This window comes from Mastigoproctus giganteus, chromosome 10 (genome assembly GCF_048544385.1).
Source record: "Mastigoproctus giganteus isolate SK-2022 chromosome 10, ASM4854438v1, whole genome shotgun sequence".
Taxonomy (NCBI): Eukaryota; Metazoa; Arthropoda; class Arachnida; order Uropygi; family Thelyphonidae; genus Mastigoproctus; species Mastigoproctus giganteus.
In genome coordinates this window covers 221,816,215-221,840,524 of record NC_143584.1, presented here as the reverse complement: position 1 = coordinate 221,840,524, position 24,310 = coordinate 221,816,215, and the positions used below count along the sequence as shown (strand labels likewise).

The 24,310-nt window shown below is 36.9% G+C and overlaps 1 protein-coding gene across 1 annotated transcript in view; it reads left to right on the top strand.

Annotated features, from left to right (window-relative positions):
- Positions 1 to 24,310, top strand: part of LOC150079959 (bridge-like lipid transfer protein family member 3B) — a 208,838-nt gene that overhangs the window by 152,510 nt on the left and 32,018 nt on the right. The window contains exons 15-17 of the mRNA XM_090384043.1: positions 5,771 to 7,074; positions 15,087 to 15,237; positions 22,099 to 22,352. Of these exons, the coding sequence (XP_090240169.1) occupies positions 5,771 to 7,074; positions 15,087 to 15,237; positions 22,099 to 22,352 (1,709 nt within the window). The remainder of the gene's footprint in view (positions 1 to 5,770; positions 7,075 to 15,086; positions 15,238 to 22,098; positions 22,353 to 24,310) is intronic.

The following is a 24,310-nucleotide window of genomic DNA, read 5'->3' as shown; positions in this document are numbered from 1 at the left end:
TAGGCCTAATGACTCTGATGAGTAAATGAACAGTTGTGTAGAGAAATAGAATTGGCCAGTAAATCAGAATGTCTTGTAATGGGGGATTTTAACTTTCCAGATATTGACTGGAACTTGTGCTTTGGTCACTCGCACGCTAAAGGAGGTGATTGTCCCTGTGTATAAGGCAATGGTCAGGCCACGCCTTGAGTACTGCATACAGGTGTGGAGGCCTCATTTTAGGAAGGATGTAGATTTGCTTGAGCGTGTACAGAGAAGGGCAACAAGATTGGTGAGGGGAATGAAGGGATCCTCTTACCAAGAGAGGCTTAAATTCTGGAAATTGCAGTGGCTGGAGACTAGGCACCTGCGCGGTTATCTGATTGAGGTGTGTATAAGGCCTTGAATGGGTTGAACATGCTGAATTCTGATGGGATCCTTCCACTTGTTCAGATTACGAACCTAAGAAAGCATAAATTCAAATTAAGAAAGGACAGATGTAGAATAGATGTGCAGAAATTTGCCTTTAGCCAGCGGGTGGTTAATTGCTGGAACAAACGTCCATCTGTCGTTGTGGAAGTTGATAGGTTGAATAAATTTAAGGAGGAACTGGACAGGCATTTGGAGGGAATGGTGTGATTTTTTTTTTTTTTTTTTTTGGCTAATGCTGCATAAGCTCAAACTTGCTTTCTTGCATCACATGCCACTACTACTACTACGCTAGCAAGACTTTTATGGATTTATTTGAGGATTGGTTTCTACAGCAACGTGTTCGAGGCACAACCAGTAGGAGTATTACCCTTGATCTGATTATCAGCAGTGACAATTCATGCATTAAGAATTTGCAGATAAGGGAACTACTAGGTGACAGTGATCACAGTGTACTGACGTGGGATTTACTTAAAGATGTAACTACCATTAAGGGTAAAAGGGAAGGGTTTTTGTTTTCATAAAGGTGACGACAGTGGTCTCAGACAGTTTTTAAATTCTATACGGTGGGATCAACTGATGATGTTACCAACAGTGAATTCTAAATGGGAAACCTTCAGTGACTTAATCTTGGAGGCTACTAGGCTTTCCATACCAACTAAGAAATACTGGTCAAGGGTCAGGCCTAAATGGATGTCGGATGAAGTAATGAGACTCGTGGCAGAGAAGAAAAATGCATGGGATGCATGTAAATTATCAGGCGACACAGAAGCCTATGGCAGATATAAGCTAGTCTGTAATCAAGTCACAAAGGAGGTTAGGCAGGCGAAGGCAGATTACAAGAAAACCTTTAGCAAAGGACACAATGAAAAGCAGCAAAGAGTTCTTTACTTATGTAAACTCTAGAAGGAAGGGGATGAATCAGATTGGTCCACTTGATGTTGGTGGTTCGACTGTGATCCTTTGATCCTAATTTGTGAATTGGGGTCACATTTGCGCATCTCCAGTCCATGGGTACCTCCCCTGAGTCCAAGGAAGCTCTCATAATTATGGCTAAGGGTTTGCTTACTTCCTTTGCTGCCTCCTTTAATATAACTGGATAGATCACAGGTGCCTTTCTTATGTTTATCTTCAACAATTTCTCCTCCACTTTCCTTTCAGTTATTACAAAATCAACTAGCTCACTGCCAGAGTTTAGTTCACCTCTGGCATTTCCCTCCCTGCGGTGTAATTCAAATTACTACACACCATCAGGCATCTCTCATATTGTGGAGTTATACTTTGCAACTGCCTTGCCATCATTGCAACACCAGGGTACCTGCCCACCCACCGAAGAAGAGCCAATGAGCTCCAAAACAGTGCCGTCTGGGTGGTCACATCTCCTGAGAATAAGTAACAATAGTCTTCTCCTATGGTGAAGGGTTACTTATTCGAGGTAGTGCAATATCATTGCAACTCATTGTGAAGGTATTCACATAATGACGCCAATTTTATAACTACAGTAAATCCCTCGCTATTCGGCGGGGTTACGTCCCTGAGAAATGCCATGAATACCGAAAATGCGAATACTGAGTTATGGCTCCCATAGTACTAAAAGGGTTCCGTTCCAAAGTATGAAATATATAAGAAAAACTAGTCTAAAATTTTGTCTATGTATGTATTATATGTACCTTCATAATATGACTATGTACATAAACAGTACATAGTGAAATGCAAGCATATGGCATCGAAATGAAAATAAGAAACAATTTAATATTAAATGTAATATTTATTAGAAATTTCAAACCAGTGCCTTTGCTAGCTAAAAAACTTATCCTGACAGTGCTATCACTAGTTTCGCTAAAGTGTTGATAAAGGAGTTTTGCCTTTACACGAATGATGAGTGAACTTAACAGAATTTTATTTTGAGTTCGGTCTTCTATCCACAGATTTAAAGCTTTTTCCATTTTTTCTAATTTAACATCACGAGTTACAGAGTAAATTTTTGAAGCAATTAGCGCATTTTCACGGACACTACGGCGGATTTTTTCATTGATCGTACCGTTGACTCATTGATTTTATAATGTTTTGCCACTGAGGAGACACTTTCAACATTAGAAATTTTGTCTAATAACTCAATTTTATTCGCTAATGTCATTGCTTTCTTTGATCTTTTCACATTTCCCATTTTATTCTTAGCCATATTTTTGTACGAGTTAGAAAGAACTTGTCCACAATAAAGTCACTTTCTTCCGTTAACACACTCGAAAAAGTGTTTTTCACTGCAAAACGGTAGATTTATCACTTTTGTAAGCATATCAATTTATAAATTGATAAATTTATTCAATTTATAAGCATATAAATTAAAAGCAAACGACGAAACCTTCCATGACAAGCGCATAGCACATACTGAACAAGGATTAGCGAGAAACATCCACGCTTGCGATTTTGTCACCCCCTCTCCCCCACCCAGTGAGCGCTGTTTTGAGCGGGAAAGATAATTTTAGCCACGCCCATGTTTTTTTATGGCGGAAAATGTTCACGGCGCTTTAAAATTCACATTTTTTAAGGTTTCATTTTATATTAAATCACCGACAGCGAATACAGATACCACGAATAGCGTGGGTTTACTGTATTTAGTAGTTAGCTGCGAGCAGATCTGATGCATTTGTACTAACTTGTAAGTACAGTTTCAATTAGATAGTATGAACCAGAGCTGTAATGCTCAATATGTTCTACGTTGATATCAATATTTGTAAAATAATAAGAGGAGTTTACCTCAATATAGTACGTAGAACACTCCCATATGATACTCTCCAGAAATTAAAACGAAAAACTTACATTACAGTAACAAATAGTTTAAAAAAAAATTAAAATCAATTTAACACAAAACTCAATTTCACACAATTAAAAATCAATTTAACGCAATTAAAAATAAGAAAATTAATTAAAAGACTTTAACGAAAAAAAGTGCAAAACGATTTTCCTTCCTGAAGCTGACAACGCTTTTCGACCATGTGTCGTGATCACAGGAATGAAAATTACCGAATAGGGGTGAGTATGAAACTTAAATAGGGATTATTTGTCTTCGCGCATGCGCTTAAAAGCTTACAAATTGGAGATGAGATATGGCCAACGAACATTAACAGAATTTTCGTGTAATTTAATTTCTACGGTTTCTGCAATTAATAGTCATGTATAATTACATTGGCGAACGAGGCCAACTTACACGTTGGCCTCGTTAAATAAAGAAGTATGTTTTTCGTTAATGGCGTGAAAGGCTAATTCTGACGCTGTTGAACAAGAAGCCCGAACCGAGGCCGCATGTTGATTAACACGAATATTCAAAGGAAATCTAGTCGAACCCTGATAAGACAAGTCGCAAGAAATGTTGTATACCGGGTCATTAATTTGTGTTGCGAACGAGGAAAGGACTGAGCGATTGTTCAGTATATTGTGTAATTCTGTATTGGCCTGGCCACAATTTTAAATTCAGTATCTTTAAAGAATCTGTTAAGCTGTTTTGTGCCACTGTTCAACATATGGGACAGAAATAAAGTATTTTTTGATATTACTATTGTAGGTTGGTGTAGTATTTTGTATCCTATCCTTAGCCTGTACCCTAATTTGGTTTATTGTAGCAAGGGGATAAGAATCTGCTGGTTAATATTTTTATTTCTCAGCCCAAAGCAGATTCCGTCGTTGAATATTTGTAGGCATTTAGAAATTGATTAAAGATAATCGATCTTTTGTAGGTGAACGGGTAATAGCTGTTATAATGTAGAAGCATACCGGTGTTTGTAGGTTTTCGATAAATGTTAAATTGGATTTTATTTGAGTCCTGGGTAAGCTTGAAATTTAGAAAATTTAATGACTTTGTATCTGTATCCTCCCTTTCCAATGTAAATTTGAGCCTAGAATGAATATTATTAAACGAATGTAAAATGTCTTGGATAGTACTACTATCAGTAATAACTAGAACATTGTCTAAATACCTCCCATAATATGTGATACGGGGTCGAAAAGGCGTCAAATGTATCTGCTCAATCGTTGAGAGATAGATCTCCGATATTAAGCCGCTCAGGCTCAATCCCATTGGCAAACCAAAAATTTGTTTGTACACTTTGTCTTGAAAGGTGATATAGTTGGCCTCAACTAACAGTTTAATTAAGTGAAAAATTTCCTTAATAGGAAGCTGCGTATAATAATTAATTGATATCGAGTTATTATTTAACATATCTCAAATGAAACCCATGTTTAGTCTCTAGAGCAAAGTTTCCGGCATCCCCCCCCATACTTCTCCTTCAGCCCATGCATGGTACTGAGTACTATAGGTTTTGATACCTTTCGTGTTTGGGTGTTCATAAAAAAAAAAATGTGTATTCAACATTTACATTCGTATATAATGAGGTAACATCTAGTGGGAATAAATTGTCATTATCGCCAAGTTTACAATCCTTAAAGTTATTAAATAATGTATCGTAGTTCTTAATCCCAAATTGTATCGCCTGTCTAAAGGGTTTTATAATGCTATGTACATGTGTGGCTAAGAATGAAAATGCCGAGTTTCTGTAGGAAACAATAGGCCAAATAGGAAATTCAGTCTTGTGTAATTTTACCTGACCGAAAAGTGCAGGAATGTTGTATGTTCAGGCCTTCAATTCCTTTAACTGAGCAATAGTAATGTAGTCATTTTTTCGATACGTGGTTAATGTTTTATTGTATTGATTGATTAAATTGGTAAATAGTACCGGGTCTACTTCCAGATAAGTGGAGGTATCTGAAACAACTGATTCTAACTTATTAATATAACCAAGTTTATCGAGTATTACCACTGTATCTCCTTTATCTGCCCTCTGTATAATAATGCACTCATGTGCATTCAACGATTAATTATAATGCATTAAAACTGTTAATTGTTGAAATTTGCATTTACCAATAGACTGCAGCAAACTTTGAATTTACGCTTTTATTAACTGTTCTTTTAAAAGCAACTTTTGCATATTTTTGTTAGCCCTTTATATTTAACTCATAGCACTGCTATGAGTTAAATATAAAGGTTTTTCACTTGTATTATTATTAGGAGGCACCTCCGAAGCCAGGTGGGCAGGAGCAGCAGTGCGTAGCACTCGCTTCTTCATTAGACCAGGGTTCGAGCCTGTGACCACCAAATACGGAGGATGCGGAAAGGTCAGGGAATGACCACCGCATATCCCCGGAGCAATATGGCCTTAGTTGCTAATGTTCCTAAAAACCAAATAACAACAAATTATTATTTGTTTTATATTGCTAGTCTGCTCTAAAAATTAATTCCTTTAATTAATTTGTAATTGCATTATAGAATTTTTGTAGGATTTTATTATACCATTTTTTTCTTTTTCAGAACATGATTATTCTGCCATCCAGCAACGAATTACTAGCAGGGAATCAACTCCCAGTACTCCCAGTGCTTATCAGACAGGCTTGTACATAAAGGAAGATACCGCTGCTTCAGAAAGTCATGTATGGAGCATTCATCTTGATCCTTGTTGGGCAGACTTCACAATATGTGAAGCAGGTCGAACGAGACTTCATGCATTTATCGATCCTTTACCCCTTACCCTGTGGCTCCACAATAAAAAAGAATGTTTGCCAAACTCTAAGAAAGAGAGTGATAAAGACCTTTCTGTAGTTAATGAAACAAAACCATTGAACTTAAATGGACCACATAATGGACACCAGACTGATAGTGGTTTTTCTTCTGTTTGTAAAGATTCACAAGACTATGACTCAAAAACCAACTCATTGTCTTTCATCCAATCAGCCAAAAGGTCAGAAGCTGACATCTATTTGTTAGTTCACGTTCACTCTGTGCTCAATGTCCAATTAAATCATTTTCAGTATCTCTTTCTTCTTAGGATTATTGATACCATTAGTGAAATGACTACTCAGTTATCTCGTGATACAGTTGCAATCATACAAAACAAACCTGCATCAACAGTTTGTGTTACAGCTTGGTGGCCACATGTTGAGCTTGCTCTCATCTTACGTAATTTAAATCAGTTGTCTGCAACATCAGATTCCATGGACTTAGCTTCACTGCAAGAAGAAGACTGTTCTAGTCCTAGTGAAATTGTTTCAAGCTGTAAAAAAACACTTTTGACATCTCAGAGTTCTTTGTCCATTGGGGAATGTGATTTACATAAGCCATCGTATCGAAATGCAAAGAAATGTTCAGGGTTGTTAGCAGATGGATGCATTGAAAATGGTTTCCCCAAGTCCTGTAGTGATTCTTTGCTCAATTGTCATTCTTCTGCCTCTTCGCATTCCGTATCTCCTCCCCCGACTAGCACAGTTCCTAGTTCTGTTGAAAAAACTGCAGATACATTACAGAAGGGCATTCAAAGTGGTACTTCAGCTATGAAAAGAGGCCTTTGTTCACTGGTAGCAAGTCTAGACTCTGCTTTGACAAAAAATGATACCAATAATCCGAGTGACTCAGAGAATATTTCCTTTCCTGATGAAGACACAGTGTCTCTAAAAAGTGACTTCTCCTCAGATGTTGATCAGTTTATAGTTTTTAGTCAAGACTCACAGAATGATGATTTTTTCAGTTCACATGCCACTGAAGAAGTAGAGATGGCAACCGAAATGAAAGAGGATACAATTAGTAACTATACATTAAATAGTGAAAAGAAAAGAGAAATGGTGAGAAACTCACTTAAATATATCTTAAAAAAGATATTAATGTAATCACTTGAATACTGTTAATGAAATTTATAACAGAATGCTAATGAAAAATAATGCTAATTTTCTTTACGGGAATCATTTGTTATCATTATTTGTATGGATTCTGAAACAGCAATATTAAGTTACCGGAAAACAAGACTGTTCTAAGGATAGGGTCTAGCTAAAGGAGAAGTCTGCCTTATGCCAGCCGTAAATAATTTTAATTATGCCTGACAAAATGTTCTTGTTTTTAGCATATCAAGCACACATCAAAAACTCATCATTTTAAAATCCAAAAAATCATATCTTAAGTTTCAGATAATAATTAGTGAATTATATTTCCAAAATAAAAACTTGAATCTTACCTAAAAATATTTGCCCAACACAATTAACCCTTACAGTGCCAAGTTTATTTGGAAGAAACAGAAAATTTAAAGCACATTATTATCACATTCAATAACACATTGAAGTAATAATAATATTTATTGCTAAAATAAAGAAATACATTACACTGAAACAAATTGGTACACCATGTAACAGTATTTGGGATGGAGAGGCAGTTAAATAATAAAACAGGATTTCAGTGACATTTGGAATGACAAAAAAAAAATTAAAACAAAGCAAACATAGTAATGAACCGAATATCAAACCATTCATGAATGTATATTTATTCATGATATTGACCTCAAGTTTTGCAGCTCCAAGGATAAATCATATATCAATCAAAAAACTCAACGAGAAATTAAGGTTATGGTATTAACTAGAGTTTAATGAACTAATTTTTAAATACAGAATTAAGCATTTGACGTGACCCTTTTACATGAATTATTAAGGAACATTGTAAATTAGGGCATTATATGCACAATGATAACAGTTGAACCAGTGGTGCAATGGAAAATAGTTTCACATGTTTTTATTACTTCAGGTATTCAGAACAAATCCAAACATAGGATTATCCCCCTTCTCTCCTCTTGTAACTATTTGTTGATTCTTTTTGATAGAAGAATTGAACGAAGTGGTATAAATGAGAGAGATAAATAAAAAGGCATGCCACTGAGAGGGAAATGTACAATTTAAATAAACAAACCACTAAAAATTAAACTGTAATCCTATATTTTTTCACTTTACAACCAAAATTCCATGCTATTGCGATACACTTTAATCACAAACATCACAGACAGGTCAGTGAATCCAGCATACCTCTGGATAAAATAAAATGCCTGTTTAACATATGTATGTTTAGAAGTAATCATATAACACACACACACACACACACACACACACACACACACACACACACACACATACATTCTTATATCTCATCCTTTATCTAAATGTTGGTTTCCAATAAATGTGCTATGGTTGTTCAAGATTAGTATGTACCATATCACAATTGGCTTGTATCACATATCTAGCTTTTTCTGCCTACACTACAGTTCACAACAATTGTAAACATTTATTAATCAATCCAAACTAGATTTGAACAGGCTGAGTATAAAACTTGCTTCTTGTCCATATATATATACTGGTGTGCAAAACTTAAGGACCAACACTATTTCTAAAGGTTACAACCACAAAATCTACTTAAGGTACTCATTACTGATGAGAGTAGATTCAGTCTCAGCAGCGATTCAGGACATCAGCTAATCTGGCAAGAGGTTGGCACATGGTATCACCCTGCAAACATCACTGAAAGGGATCAATATGGCGGTTGAGGTGTTCTCATCTGTGGAGGCATTATCCTGGATGGAGGTACACAACTCCAGATACTGGAAGGCGGTACTGTAACCAGTGCATGCTACTATACTGACTGAGGTAATCCTTCCCCATGTGCATCTGTTCTGAGGTGCCATTGGCCCCGAGTTCGTGTTTATGAATGATAACGCCACACCCCATTGCACTGCAGCTGTGATATGCTTTTGGAAAGTGAGGACATTGTTCATATGAATTGGCCTGCCTGTCCCTCCCCCCCCCCTGATCTAAATCCCATCGAACACATATGGAACGCTCTGGGGAGATGCCTGAGTGGCACATGTACACCTACCAGAAAATGTTAACCTAGTGAAGATGCCGCTGACAGAGGAATGGACGATATTACCGCAAGAACTTATCAGCAACATTGTTCTAAGTATGGACAGGTAGTGGAAAGCCTGCATCGACATTAGGGTTAGCTATATCTCCTACTGAGGACCACCTCTTCCCTTTGTTCCATCTTTGGCAGCCAGTGCTACGTTGCCATTTTTGAATCAAGTCCCTCTGTACCGTTTTGTTTCCGTTGTTGTGTCAGTTTTGTTTCCTTCATCATTTCTATACCTCACGAGGTTCCTTTGGTATGCATTTTCCATATCCAGGCCACTCCTATGAGAAGCTACATGAAAACCTGACTGGTCCTTAAATTTTGCATACCAGTGTACTTCCACCTATGTTACAACCTGATGGTTCTGTTGCATCTCAGCTAAAGACAAAGCCAATTTACTAGCAACCTATTTTTCTTCTAAACATTATATTGAAGATGTTGGTAAATCATCTTTCTGGCTTAGCCAATACACCTTCACTAGAATGTTCCAGGACCTGATGATATTTCTCTGCTCATTCTCAAAACCATGCTCCTATTCTGTCACCACTTTACACTTTTTTTATTGCACTGGTGTTTTTTTTTTGTTTTTTTTTTAATCTTTTTCTCTCTTCTGCTTGGAAATTTTTTCATATCCAGCCAGTTCCTATCACTCCCAATTTGGACTCTATGTTCAGCTTACCTCTACTCTTTCCAAAGTAATGGAGTAATCCATCAACTGCCAAGTCTTACACTGTATTGAAAAGGCGCCTCCATAGCCAGGTGGGAAGGAGCAGCAGTGCGTAGCACACGCTTCTTGATTAGACCCAGGTTCGAGCCCGTCACCACCAAATATCCACCACCCATTCCTTAAATGCCAATATCCAGGTAATTCTCAGTGTGGCAAAGAAAATTTTGATTACTTAGAAAACTCAGAATTAAACATAAAATTTAACTTGTATCAAGATAAATTTTATGTACAATTTCTAAAACCATTTAGAAATTGCCGGCCTTTTTTTTGTTGCTAGGGGATTTTAATGGACACGATACTCTGTGGGGTAGTGCCGACATCAATAGACTATAGAGCACATGCTTGAAAACAATGACCTGGCCCTGCTAAATGTTGGACTTAACACATTTTGCCACATGCCTACCCGTACTTTTACCACAATCGATCTCTCTATATGCTCGCCCTCTCTCCTTCCTGTGTGTACATGGGAGGTTGAAGACAACATTTATGGCAGTGACCACTTCCCCGTGATATCCACCCTTTGCAAAGGGAGACCATGCCACCCGTCTAGGATGCCACTGTGGAAGATCAGTCATGCTAACTGGAATGCCTTCAAAGATCTAGCATCATTTGATATCAACACAGTCAGCAAGGAACCGATTAATGACGTGGTAAAGTACATTACAGACACTGTTGTCCAAGCAGTGGCAATTGCAATTCCAAAGACTTCGACTCGGTTTCCACCATTTCCAAAACCATGGTGGAATTCTAATTGCACTGCAGCAAGAAAGTCTCAAAACAAGGCATGGGGTATTTTTCGCTGGTACCCCACCACAGATAACTTAATAGCATTCAAATGTGCACATGCTAAAATATGTTACGTAAGATGTCAGAGTCAGAAGGAATCTTGGATCAAATTCACATCTTCTATCAACCAGGCTTCATCATCTAAGCTTGTCTGGGATAAAGTCCCTTCCTTGATCTTGGAGTATAATGGATCTGCAATTGCAGACCAAACTGCAATTGCAGACCAAACTGCAATTGCAAACACTCTTAGGAAGATATTTGCTAAAGTGTCGGCCAAAACATCTTACCACCCTGAGTTTCTGGCCCTCAAACAAAATGCCAAAAGCAATTGAAATTGTCATCAAAGAACTGTGAAGAATACAATCAACCCTTCACAGAATGGAAAATGAAAGCGGCACTATCACTATCCCAGGTGAGTGCCATAGGGCCAGATGACATCCATTATGAGATGATTAAACATCTTTCGTCTGATTCTCTGGATCAGTTGCTCTGTTTTGTACAACAGAGTTTATTTTGAAGATGAATTTCCGGACTCCTGGCATAAGGCAATCGTTGCTTGCCTTTCCAAAGCCAGGAAAAGATCCAAAATTTCTGAGTAATTACCGTCCAGTTGCTCTGACAAGCTGCTTGTGCAAGATCCTGGAAAGGATGGTGAATGCCCATCTCATGTGGTATTTAGAAGCGAATGACCTCCTTTCCAAAGTTCAATTTGGTTTCCGAAGGAACAGGTCAATACTTGACCATCTTATAAGACTGGAAACATCTATCCGAGATGCTTTCCTTAAACGCGAAACCTGGTGTCAATTTTCTTTGATATCGAAAAAGCATATGACACAGCTTGGAGATTTGGAATTTATGATCTGGGTCTGAGGGCCATCTAGCCCTCTTCATTAAAAATTTCTTATTGAACTGGTCATTCCAAGTTCGTGTCGGCTCTGTTTTCTCTCAATCTTTTTGTCAAGAGGAAGGAGTTCCCCGAGGGTCAGTGCTAAGTTGTTCTATTACTGAACAACTTCCTCCAACTGTAAACAGCACCCTCTTTGTTGATGATTTTACCATCTTCTGTCAGTCATGCAACATGAGGGTCATTGAATGACAATTGCAGCATGCCATTGACAGTGTCAAAACTTGGGCAATGGCTAATGGTTTCAGGCTGTCACCTCAGAAGACTGTCCGCATACACTTTTGTCTCAAACGGAACCTTCACCCTGAACCAGAACTCAAACTCGGACAACACATCATTCCAGTAGTACCTGAGACAAAATTCTTGGGTCTCACATTCGATAAGAAGTTGACATTTTTACCACATATCCATCAACTGCGAACAAAGTGCACGAGGGGATTGAATCTCCTTCATGCCATCCCCTCAAATAAATGGGGGGCAGACCGATGCACTTTATTCCGCCTTTATCGTGCACTTGTTCATTCAAAATTAGATTATGGGTCCCAAGTGTACGCATCGACTAAAAATAGCGTACTACGGTGGCTAGACCCACTCCACCACCAAGCCATCCGTACTGCTACTGGAGCATTCAGAACATCTCCTGTCCAGAGTTTATACGTCGAAGCAGGTGAACCACTACTATTGCTCCGGCGAAAGCAACTGTCGCTAAAATATACCTTTAAACTAAAATCCCTGCCAGACAACCCAACATGGACATGCGTTTTTGAGCCATGATGGGAAACGCTTTATAAAACCTGTCAGACTGCTAACTGATCCTTTGGCATCCGTGTCCAAGAGCTGCTCAGAGAGCTCAGTATCACAGTAGACAATGTTGCCCAGCCATCAAGGTATCTACTTCCACCCTGGCATGCTCGCTTACCATCATGTGACTTCTCCATTAAAAGTTTGGGTAAGGCCATAACTCCATCCTCTGTCTACCAACAATTCTCTGCTGCCCACCGATCCGATTACTCTGATTTTTTGCCTGTGTTCACCGATGGCTCGAAGTCAAAGTTGTCTGTAAGATCTGCTGTCTTTCCAGATAGTATTATATCTGGGAAGATTCCCCATGAATGCAGCATATATACAGCTGAGTTGTATGCTATAGAGCTAGCCTTGGACCACATTAAAACCCGTAAGCACCAAAGATGTATGGTGTACACTGACTCTTCAAGTACACTGCAGGCTTTATCGGGGATGAGGTATAATCCTCCGGATTCAGCAGACGTTATATTCCCTGTTTGAGTGTTCATTCGACATCCATTTATGCTGGATCCCAAGCCACATTGGGATCGGGGGAAATGAACTGGCAGATGCTGTGGCCAGATCACCAGAACCCCACAACACTTATTGCCTGTTAGTCCCCTATACAGACTAAAGGCAGCTAATACAGGCTAAATTACTGTCCCAATGGCAACAATCTTGGCATGAGCAAGTCACAAACAAGCTCTATCATATAAAGTCTGTAATCCGACACTGGCAGTCTAGTCTGCGCAGGAACCACAAAGAGGAAGTTGTTCTAGCTCATCTCTGCATAGGACACAGTCATCTTACACATGCTTTTCTGCTGAGGGCAGATGGTTGTCCTATGTGCAAGAACTGTGGCACCATTTTAACTATTCATCACATTTTAACCATGTGTCCATGTTTTAGACATGAACGTCATTTATATTTTACCACTTTTAGTCATCTGGCTGAGCCTTATACACTCAGTCAGATTTTATCCGACAATGACAATGTGTCTGCTGTTTTTAGCTTTAAAATCAAAAAACGTTTTTTCTCATATTTAAAATTTACATTTTATTGTGATTTTTTTTATTGATTTATCTTTTATATCTTTTATACATTTGTTATTATATATTTTGACATGGTGACCTAACTAATTAGGTCACTGAAAGTTTAAAATTCTTTATATGACCTTGTCTTGGCACATTATAACCTTAGTTGCTAATGTGCCAGTAAAATCTAAACCAACCAACCAACCCTTCCCACTTTCAAATCATCAGAAAATTTGAATTTTGAACATTTGAAAATTTGAACATTTGAATCTACTGACCTTCATGTTTGCTTCACTCTGACAAATGAAACAAACATCCTCTAGTTTTTTTTCAATTTTTGTTTTTTATCTTTATTGGTGTTATATATACATGAAAAAAAAACAGCAGCAATGATGATGTTGATTTTTGGCAGTTGTGTACAGTATTTTTGTCTTGTTGGAAATCTTTGTAGCTTCCTGAAGCAGTACATTTGTTGATGTCAAATCCATGCAGTGATGTGATTGGATAGTCTGTTTATAATTAAGCTCTTTGAAAATTAACATTCATTTAAAATTTGTTTTAATTTCCTTATATGATGAACTGTTTTTTCTACATGCTAAATTAATAATAAATGAATTTATTATTTCATCAATAAATGATGAATTTATTGGTTTCTGTTGCTTTAATGTGCCCTTAATAATAAATGATGAATTTATTATTAAGGTCATATTAAAGCAACAGAAATCAAAAAAAGTAAAACATAATAAATTATATGATCACTGCTGGAGTTACAAAAACCTGACTTAAGAATATATTACATACGCAAACAATACTCCATAATTATAGTACAGAGTATTTTTTGTATAATTAATTGATACAAATTTAAGTATATGTTGCCAATAACCATTTTCTGTGTTTACAATTCACACATGATTTTAAAGTGCTATAGATCCCAACACCTTTCGTGTTTAGGGTTGCTATTAAAAAATAATTAAAAATTAAAAAAGACAAACTTTTCTATGTCATAAATTAATTACAGAACACAAAAGCTTTAATTCTAAAACAAACTATATATATTGCATGTTATGGTGTTCATTCATTGCAGTAAGAATTTTGATTGCTCTGAGGGGACATTCCCATCCTGCTCATTGGATTACTGGATTTTCCTGACTATCAGATGATTGAAAATTTATTAGTCCAGCATTTGCTATTTTGCAAGCCATGATAGTGGTTTTGTAAAATAAATCATTTTATATATGAAATAGCCAATTTTGAGAGTTTATTCTTTAATACTTTTGAGATATTATTATTATTATTAGCTGTATGGTGCAAGGAACGAGAGAGAGAGAGAGAGAGAGAGAGAGAGAGAGAGAGAGAGAGAGAGAGAGAGAGAGAGAGAGAGAGAGAGAGAGAGAGAGAGAGAGAGAGAGAGAGAGAGAGAGAGAGAGAGAGAGAGAGAGAGAGAGTCTCAGAAGTAGAAGGGAATCATCAAGAAAGAGAATGATGATGATATCCAGCTCAGGACCTTGGGTGTGCCAAACCCATACTCACCAGATGTGAGCCCCTGGAGTTACAGGGGTTACATTCTGTATATTTGAAAGAATAAATTTTCTTACTACTAGAGAGGAAGAAATTTCCTCTTACTCATATGTTACATTTAATAATATAATTTTTGCACAGTGTTCATATTTTCTTTTCCAGATCTCTGTAGCAACTTTTAAGTTCCATGATGTGGAGTTTGTTCAGCAATTTACACCTGATTGCTCACGCCTTCTTCTTCAATGTCAGCACGTAGAAACTTCAGAACAAGCAGCAATTTCATGGGAAAACTTTCAGTCAAATTTTTCAGCAAGTAAGCATAATATGTTCTCCTATTTTCCTTTATATGAACTAAAGTATCCAGCTTCATACAGATTACAATAATCGGAATTATAATAACTAACATTATACAAGAAATATGAACTTGTCTTACCTTTAACTTTGTCTTGCTATAAAAATGAAAATAGGTGAAAGAGGACTTTGAAAAGTAAAATAACGATGTTTTTGGACAGAAACCTTGCCTTTCCCAATAGTGAAATGTCAAGCGAATAAAAGTGTAATTTCTTTTTACCTTGTTACGCAATGTTGTACATTTAATGTACAATGTTGACATTTAATGACTAAACCAAAATGGCAATACATAGAATTCAGATCTGAGATTAAAATTTGCTGTCACCTTTGTTGACATTTGGCGACAACTAAAATGGCTGCCCAACTCAAATTGTGCACATTTATCTAACTTCCATATGCCAAAGACACCAAGCCCAAAGAAATGCATTAATAATCATGAACTAACAGTGTTCCAACAACTTGGTCCAATACGCATATCCATGAAACAACTATTTTTGGTGTAATCAGTTTAAACACAACAGTGATAGACAGTTACAGTGCTTGCCCCTTTAGGCTTTGACCTCTTTCATTTTCCTTTGAAAAATCATTTGACAACATACTAATTCAGTGATGATGAAGTTAAGTGGTGCATTTGAGATCTGGTTGAATGAGAATGCCCGTGAAGTTTACCAAAGAGGTGTACCACTTGTGACATAGTTGGACAAGTGACTGAAGGTGATGAGGGATCGTCATAAAATAGTACTTTAACATGCCTTCATTTTTGTGTGGTTCCATTGTTCTCTGATTAAATATCCTTTCGCAAACACATCTGTTATCTTACTTTTCAAGCATCATTTATATCTTAAAGGAATCTTTATCCATGCTCATTAGCATTAGTAGAGGCATATGATGCAAGAAAGCAAGCTTATGCAGCATCAGCCAAAAAAAAAAAAAAAACGCTCCCATTTCACCCCTCCGTTTGTTCCAAATACCTGCCCAGCTCAGCCTTATTTTTATTTAGGCTATCAACTTCCACAACAAAGGATGGAAGTCTGTTCCACCAACCAACTACCTGCTGGCTAAAGGCAAGCTTCCGCACATCTATCCTGCATCTGTCGTTCCTCGATTTGAATTTATGCCCTCTCAGGTGATTATTCTGAGCAAGAGGAAGAATCCCATCAGCATTGATCATGCTCAAACCATTCAAGGCTTTATACACCTCAATCAGATCACCTCGCAGGTGCCTAGTGCCTAGTCTCCAGACACTGTAATTTGCAAAACTTAAGCCTTTCTTCATAAGAGCAACCTTTTGTTCCATTCACTAATCTTGTTGCCCTTCTCTGTACTCATTCCAACAGCTCTCCATCCTTCTTAAAATGAGGCCTCCGGGCCTGTATACAGTACTCCAGGTGTGGCCTGACCATTGCCTTATAGAAGGGAATAATTACTTCCTTATCCCTGCTAGAAAAATTCCTGTATATCATTGACAAGACACCACAAGCTACTCTTGCAGACCATCTGCACTGCTCATAAAACTTCATATCTGCCTGCACAATTACGACCAGGTCCTTTTCATTCTCTGCCACTGTCAGTGTAGTACCACAGAGTTGATATGTTACTCTGGGGTTACTGCTTCCCATATGTAGTACTTTACATTTGTCAATGTTAAACTTCATTTGCCACCTCTCAGCTCATCTGCTCAACTTTTCTAGATCCTGTTGCAGCAGTGTACTGTCATTAATGTCATTAACAACCCTGCCAACCTTCATATCGTCTGCAAACTTAGACATTAAGCCTGATATACCATCAATATCACTTATAAATACAGAAAAAAACAATGGACCCAACACTGAACCCTGAGGGACTCCACTAATAACATTAGTCCACCTTGAGCAGTGTCCATTGATTACCACTCTGTCTTCTCCCATTCAACCATCCCTTTATCCATAGTAGCAATTTGCCTCCAGTGCCACACTGCTCAAATTTGTTCAGCAGTCTTTATTAGTCTCAGTAATTAGTCTCATTACTGACAGCACCTAAATTAGATGGAAAATAAATCCTCTAAGTTTGATTGAACAAAATGGATTTTTTGTGATCTGTTGCACCCTATTGTTTTATAGGCCTGTAATTGCTTATACAAATTGTTAGCTTTAACATTGCCTAAGAAATTAGCAGTAATAGCTTTTAAAATGCTCCCTGCTTCTTTTTCATTAACATTTAAGATGCTATCAAAGTTGCTCTCCTCCATAATTCTTCAGATTACTGTGCCAATATAATGTCCTCTTTTTGCTTTGCATCAGTAAGTCTTGGGAAGTTGTTCTATAAATAAAATAGCCCTTCACTGTCCTTATTCTTAGCCTTAACAAAAGTGTTCATCAAGCCATATTTTAATGTAGTGCAGAAGCAGGTCAAGAGGACTGATGAGAAATGCTCTTCTGTTCTGGCACTAATCTGTCTAACAGCCATTCTTTTACCACATAGTGGCAGTCTCTGGCTTAACTATTCCACTTGAATAAAAAGCAACAATACTTCATAAAGCCAACTGGAAGCCCAGAGGAGGTGGTTTGACTTAGGTAACTGAAATGTGCTAACTGTAATTTGGCATAGTTAATGCTCTTGAGAGGCATAGCTAGAGAAGGAATACCATGGAATAAGAATCCCATGAAGAATCAATATTTGTGATGTGCTTATGGGAGAAGTCAGGCTAATCCCTAATATAGATAGATGATTTTGTCTAAAAATCTGACTGTTGTCGAAGGTAAGCATAGGAGCAGAACAATTCTTTTTTATGAGATATAACAGCTCACTCTTAAGACTAGATTTTAGAAGGATTGAAATCAACTAAGTTATCTTTTCCTCGCTGGAGAATTAAATCTGCAGCCTTTATCAACCCACTGCAGGGTGGAAGCCTCCTCAATGATTCATGTTGAGGGAATGGACCATAATCTGCCCCAGGGTTCGAGCCTGTCACCACCAAATACGGAGGATGCGGAAAGGTCAGGGAATGACCACCGCATTTCCCGGAGCAATATGGCCTTAGTTGCTAATGTTCCTAAAAACCAAATAACAAACAAACAAACCATAATCTGCCACGCTAGTTCAGTGCAGATTGCCTTTATTTAGCAGTCAGGGGCTTGAACCCCAGTCTACTCAGAGCGTGTGCTGTTGACCACTTGGCTACGGAGGCCTTTTGGAGAATTACCTGGAGATTAAAATTTAGGAACTGTTAATGGATATTCAAGAAGTTAAAGCTGTTTGTGCTGGGCAAGGTTTCTGAAACCGGAGGGTGGAATGCAATGTGCTGCCATGAGCAAAACTGTGGATAGGATTACTGGTCAATGGAAGAAGGTTATTAATATACAAGAGGAGAAGAGTGGGAGAAAGAATTTTCCTTGGTGATTTTAATGTTCACAACTTCCACTGGTATCAATTTTCTAGTTACACAGACCAAGATGCTGAGGTTTCCGTGATTACTAATGACCTCACACAGCTTGTTTATTGACCTACCAAAATACTAAACAATTCTGACCAAGCAGCCAACATCCTTGATCGTTTCCTTTTACAGGGTATACAGAAAATATTAGTGACTCATTGAGCACCTCAGGTTAATGAAGTGCCCAATGAGTGACTAATATTTGACATTACAAGAATGCAAAATGATGTAATTGATAAAATTTCTGTTGCTATTTTCCTTTGTTGGATTGCTGTTTTAAATTTTCCATTGGAAATGGAAAATTTAAAACAGTAATCCAACAAAGGAAGGTTTGCTCAGATCGTGTTAGTAAAATTATTTTTGTCAGGATGAAATCCTTTATTCTGCCCAAAAATCTAAACCTTGGTTTTTCCAATAAATGTTCCAAGATAAGAATATAGCATATTCCAGTTGACTTGTATCCAAATCTCTGGCTTCATTTTCTGCCTGCACTAAAGATTAAAACAATTGTAAAACAGTTATTAATCAGTGCAAATTTAGTTTGGAACATGCTGAGTAGAAAATTTGCTTTTTATCCAAGCATTCTGGTCTCTTGTCAAAGCTGTTGGCCACAACTTCTGTCCATCTATACCCCCACCTTTGTTACAACACGATGATTGTGTTGCATCCTCAACTAAAGATAAAGCTGACATTCTACTTTTCTTCTAACTCTTGTAGTGGCAGTCTTAGTAAATTACTTTCCGCTATACTAAACACAATCCACTTGATGCCTCCTATGGTCCTTCAGCAGAAAGATGTTAGAAGGATTCTGAATAATCTTGATGCCAAGAAAGTTCTACATCCTAATGGCATTTCTCCACTTATTTTCAAAACCTGTGCTCCTGTTCTGTTGCCTTTTTTACATTTTCTTATTTCCACTGGTATTTTTTTCATTTTCTTGGTTGACTCAGTGCATTATGGCCTAACAGCCAAGGTCATTAAACACTAAACCAATCAATGAACAGCCAACCTTCTTGAAAATCTGCTCATATCCAACCAAAAGACAAATCCTTCCAATTATCACTCCATTGCACTTACCTTTACTCTTTCCAAAGTAATAAAGTAATCCATCAACTGTCAACCCTTCTACATAATCACTGATTGCAAATATGGATTCCATCTATGTCAATCCAATATTGACATATTGGCTTATTTTACTCATCTTTGAGTAAAATAAGCCATTAAATTTGGACAAATTCAATGGAACAGTTTGAAACTTAAGCAGTTTCTCTTGATAGTTCTGTGATTTTTGATTATGTTTGGCATGAAGGTCTTCTAAACAAGCACCCATCTTATGGATTGCCAACTGTTTTTGTGCAACTGGATACCCATTTTTCTTGCTGGCCACTCACTGCAGGCAATGGTAGATGGCCTTCTGTCTTCTGACTTCTCCACTAATGACCAAAATGTTCTCCAAGGTTTGGTTCTTTTTCCCACTGTTCTCCTCTTGTATATTAATAACCTTCTTCCACTGGCTGGAAATCTTATACATAGTTTTGCTGATGATAGCCCATGATACCAGGTAATTCTGCAATGGGACAAAGAAAACTTTGTTTTCTTTGTCCCATTGCACCGCTTACCTACGGATTGTCATTGGAATTTCAAATCATACACAAGTTAGGATTCTCGGGAAAAAGAGAATAATTAGAAGTCTTCAACAACTAGAAGAGAACCACCTGAAGAAGAGTTTTTTAAGACTTATGCTCGCACAGAATGGAGAAGACCACTGGGGCTGACTTCTTTCTTGAATGAAATCAAATTGGACAGTTCAACTTGTGACTTCATTTGAAAATAAGAAAATGTACTGAGAACATTTGGACTGTGGTGAAAAAGACTAAGATCTTAGGAAATCATGTATATATGTTAATATAATTGTTACAGTTGTTTTGCCAGAACATCCTCGTAGCCTTGGAGTGGTTGGTCCTGGTGACTCGGGACCAAAATTACATATCTCCTAAGAACAGGGGTGTTTGGTTGAGATACTCAGACCATAAATGTATATAACTACTAGTTTTTTATTTTTTTTTGCTGGCTCTCAGGTATGGGCAACCTGGGAACAGGATTGCAGGTACCCGCCAGTATTGCACTACCTCTGGCGGGTGCAAAATTTTCGGTGGTAATTACACCGGTACAGGATGACTATTGACCCAGGCCCGGTGCTTGGGATGTGCACCAGGCAGCAGCTGCCCATGTGTTGGCTGCACACTGGTGGCATAGTAGCCTGACACAAACAAAACAACACACATATACTTACACCTTTTCAGGCCCATTATGCAGAGTTTCTGCACCATAACAGAGTACAAAGGTGGAGATGGGCTAATGCCTAGGAGCCACCCCGATATAGGAACACACTCACACAGTACCTTGATTACGATTATATATATACAGTATATATACTGTATATATATATATATAATTGTACTTAATTTTTTTTTTTTTTTATATAGGTTCTTAACATTCTTTTTCTCTTTTTTCTTCAACTAGGCTCGGCATTTTGTGTTTAATAACTTCTCCATCTATATTTATTTTTATTTTTATTTTATTTTATTTCACTTTCATTGGTGACACTTATACATATATATATATGATGTCTATAAAACTGTATATAAATTGTTTATATCATGAGAATGTACCTAAAATTGTGTGTAAATAAATGGAAATGGAAAATGGAATGTCCCATTGCACCACCCCAGACTATTGAAAGAATGGAAGTAAAGTTAATGAACCCATCAAAAAAAAAAAAAAAAACTCTGCTAATTTACAGTTCATGTTGATGGCTGTGCTTCTAGTTCATTGTTTGTGTAGATGACTGTTGAGATGATATGACCATCCTCCTCAAGACTTTCTTTTCTCCTCCATCTAGCAGATCATTTCTGACTGATGTACCCTTATTCATCTGTCTTTTCACAACACAGGTTTGCAGTAACAAATGTTGGGCAACGCATCCAATATTAAAGCCTCTTTGAAACTCCATGAGCTTCACCTGTAATTTCTGTTGGCATGGAAATGCTCCCCCCCCCAACACTTTTATAGATTTTAGTACTTTGCATATAGCCACTGGACTTGCATCACTGGTCAGGAGTAGGCCTTGAATACTTTGACAGTATAATATATTTGCCTATGATGAGCCCTCTGTATACACCTTTACAAACTACAAATTATAGCATTGTTAATTTCTAGTACAGGTATGCAAAATTTTTCATTTACAATGAATAAAATACTTTTACTTTTACTAACTTAATGTGGAAATTGCACAATGGAAGCAAGCATAACAAAGTTGCATTCTTTTTTGAGAAATATGCCTGATTGTTTTACAACTTCTTTTAGATAATAATATTGATTTTTTTTTTTATACATAATAAATATATATAGGATCAAGAGGATGGAAAGCAAAAACCAAAAAATCCCCACCTACTGATCATCATCTGAAGTTTCGTTTAGTGCAGTTTTTACCTGAAGCAGAGAACAAAGATAACCCTGGTTTCCTTAGCTTGTTGGTGGATAATGTTCATTTAACCCTTCTTATGGCCAGTATTTCTGGGCTAAATGACTTTTTTGAAGATGAAATTGCTCCCCAGCCCATTCCAGCAAAAATAATACTAAGAAATCTTTCTCTTCAGTTACAGGTATATGTTTATTAGGCTGGTTTAGTTACAGGTATATGCTTATCAGTCACAGTTTATTAAGTTAGAATGACTGACTGTATTCATATGCCTTACTCTTTTTGAATAATTTGTAATAGTATTAATTCGATGCTGTGTGCTTTGATTCTTTTTACTGAGTAGAAAGAATTTGTTTAGTAAATATAGAATTCTTTTGAACTGAGGAGGTGCAGGATTTTTTGTTAATGCCGTAGAAGAGACTTAAGGATTCAGGGAAACTGCTAATTTTTGGGGAGAGGGCATTAGAAAGGTATGATGTAGCTGAGTGGTCAGGGGCTAGAGTGCAGCAGCACATGCTCTTTGAGTGGACTGGGGGTCAAGCCCGTGACTGCTAAATATGATTAACATTTGTATTGATTAATTTATTGTAAACTCCACTTACCTGCTATAGTATAAACAAGAATATACAAGTTAAGTAAGTGGCATGAACAAAGTTACACTTGCACCCTCCTTGTGGGCACTTGCATGCAACATGAAAAGAAACAATGAAATAGGCACAATAACTGGCACAGTTAAAGCACAAGGAAAATAACTTATTTAAATAGCTATAAAATTGGAAAATAAAAAAATAAAATTTTTTAATTAAATATGTCTGTATAATAATGCAGCATGTAAAAAAAATGAATGAATTGGAGCTTCTGCTCAGGTCAGCTAACACTGATATTGTAGGACTGAGACATGGTGCCAACCTGGTGGGATATGGAAAAAAAGTTTCAGTATGATGAATATAGTGCATATGGAGAAGAGAGGGGGTGGGTTGAAGCAAAGGATGAGAAGAGTTATGCTTCTTACCAGACGCTACCTGAAATTAACTAGATTGTTCCTGGAATATGTGCAATCCAGGTAGACGTATCTGTGTGACTAGTGGTAAAGGAAAGATGATTATGGGGATCTATTACTGGTTAAAACAACTGCAGGAAGTGTGATAAAATCTCTTTAGACAACTTGAATAAGGAATCAAGTATGAAGGGTGCCTTATAAATGAGTGCTTTAAGGCACCTCTTATAGACTGAAAAAAATAATGGACTAGGAATACACCAAGTGGCATTGTTGTTTTTTTTTTTTTTTTTTGAATCAGCTGGATGATTGTTATTTATACTGTGATTTAGAGAGCTAGTACATGGGTTACTCATATCCTTAACCTGGCCCTCAGCAATGATCTAAATTTTATCAGTTTATGATAGTACTAGCAGTTAATGACCGTATTTTATGATTAATTAATGTTCATAAAAATCATAAAATTAATGATCATAAAATGGGCAATGTACAAAAAAAGTTGTTAGTCTTTTTTTATGTACAGTCAAACTTGGTTATAACAAGCATCAAGGAACTGACAAAATTTCCTCATTATAACCATTACTCACTATATCAGTGAGTTAAATCTGCCTCCTATTTTTTTTTTAATTCTCAATAACTTGATAAAAACATAGATTTAAAAAAACAAAAGAAATATTAGAGAGAAAAAATAAGTATATATACTTACATATTATTTGTATTAATATGCTTGTATAAACTACAATACACTTAATATTAAACACAATTTATCTGTAATTTTAAAACCATACACTAAACACAATTTATTTCTCCGTAATTAAAAACAATACTAATTAATAATAAACACGATTTCAATTAGTCTTTTTATTTATGAATCGATACTATTTTCATTATGTAGCACAGAGCGGAACGGAAAGTAAAATAAGGAGTTGTAGTTAAATTAGGTTTGATGTTAAATGCATACGATAAACAGTAAAAACAGAATATGTAGATACATACAGTAACCAGTAATACAAAATCTTTCGGGCTTTATGTTGCCCTTCATCAGTTAACCGTTGGATTGAAAGTTTTGGGAACTTAAGAGCGTGCGATGCCAGTCATGCACAGTGAACTGCGTGGTGCAACAACTAACTGTTGGAAGTTGAAGT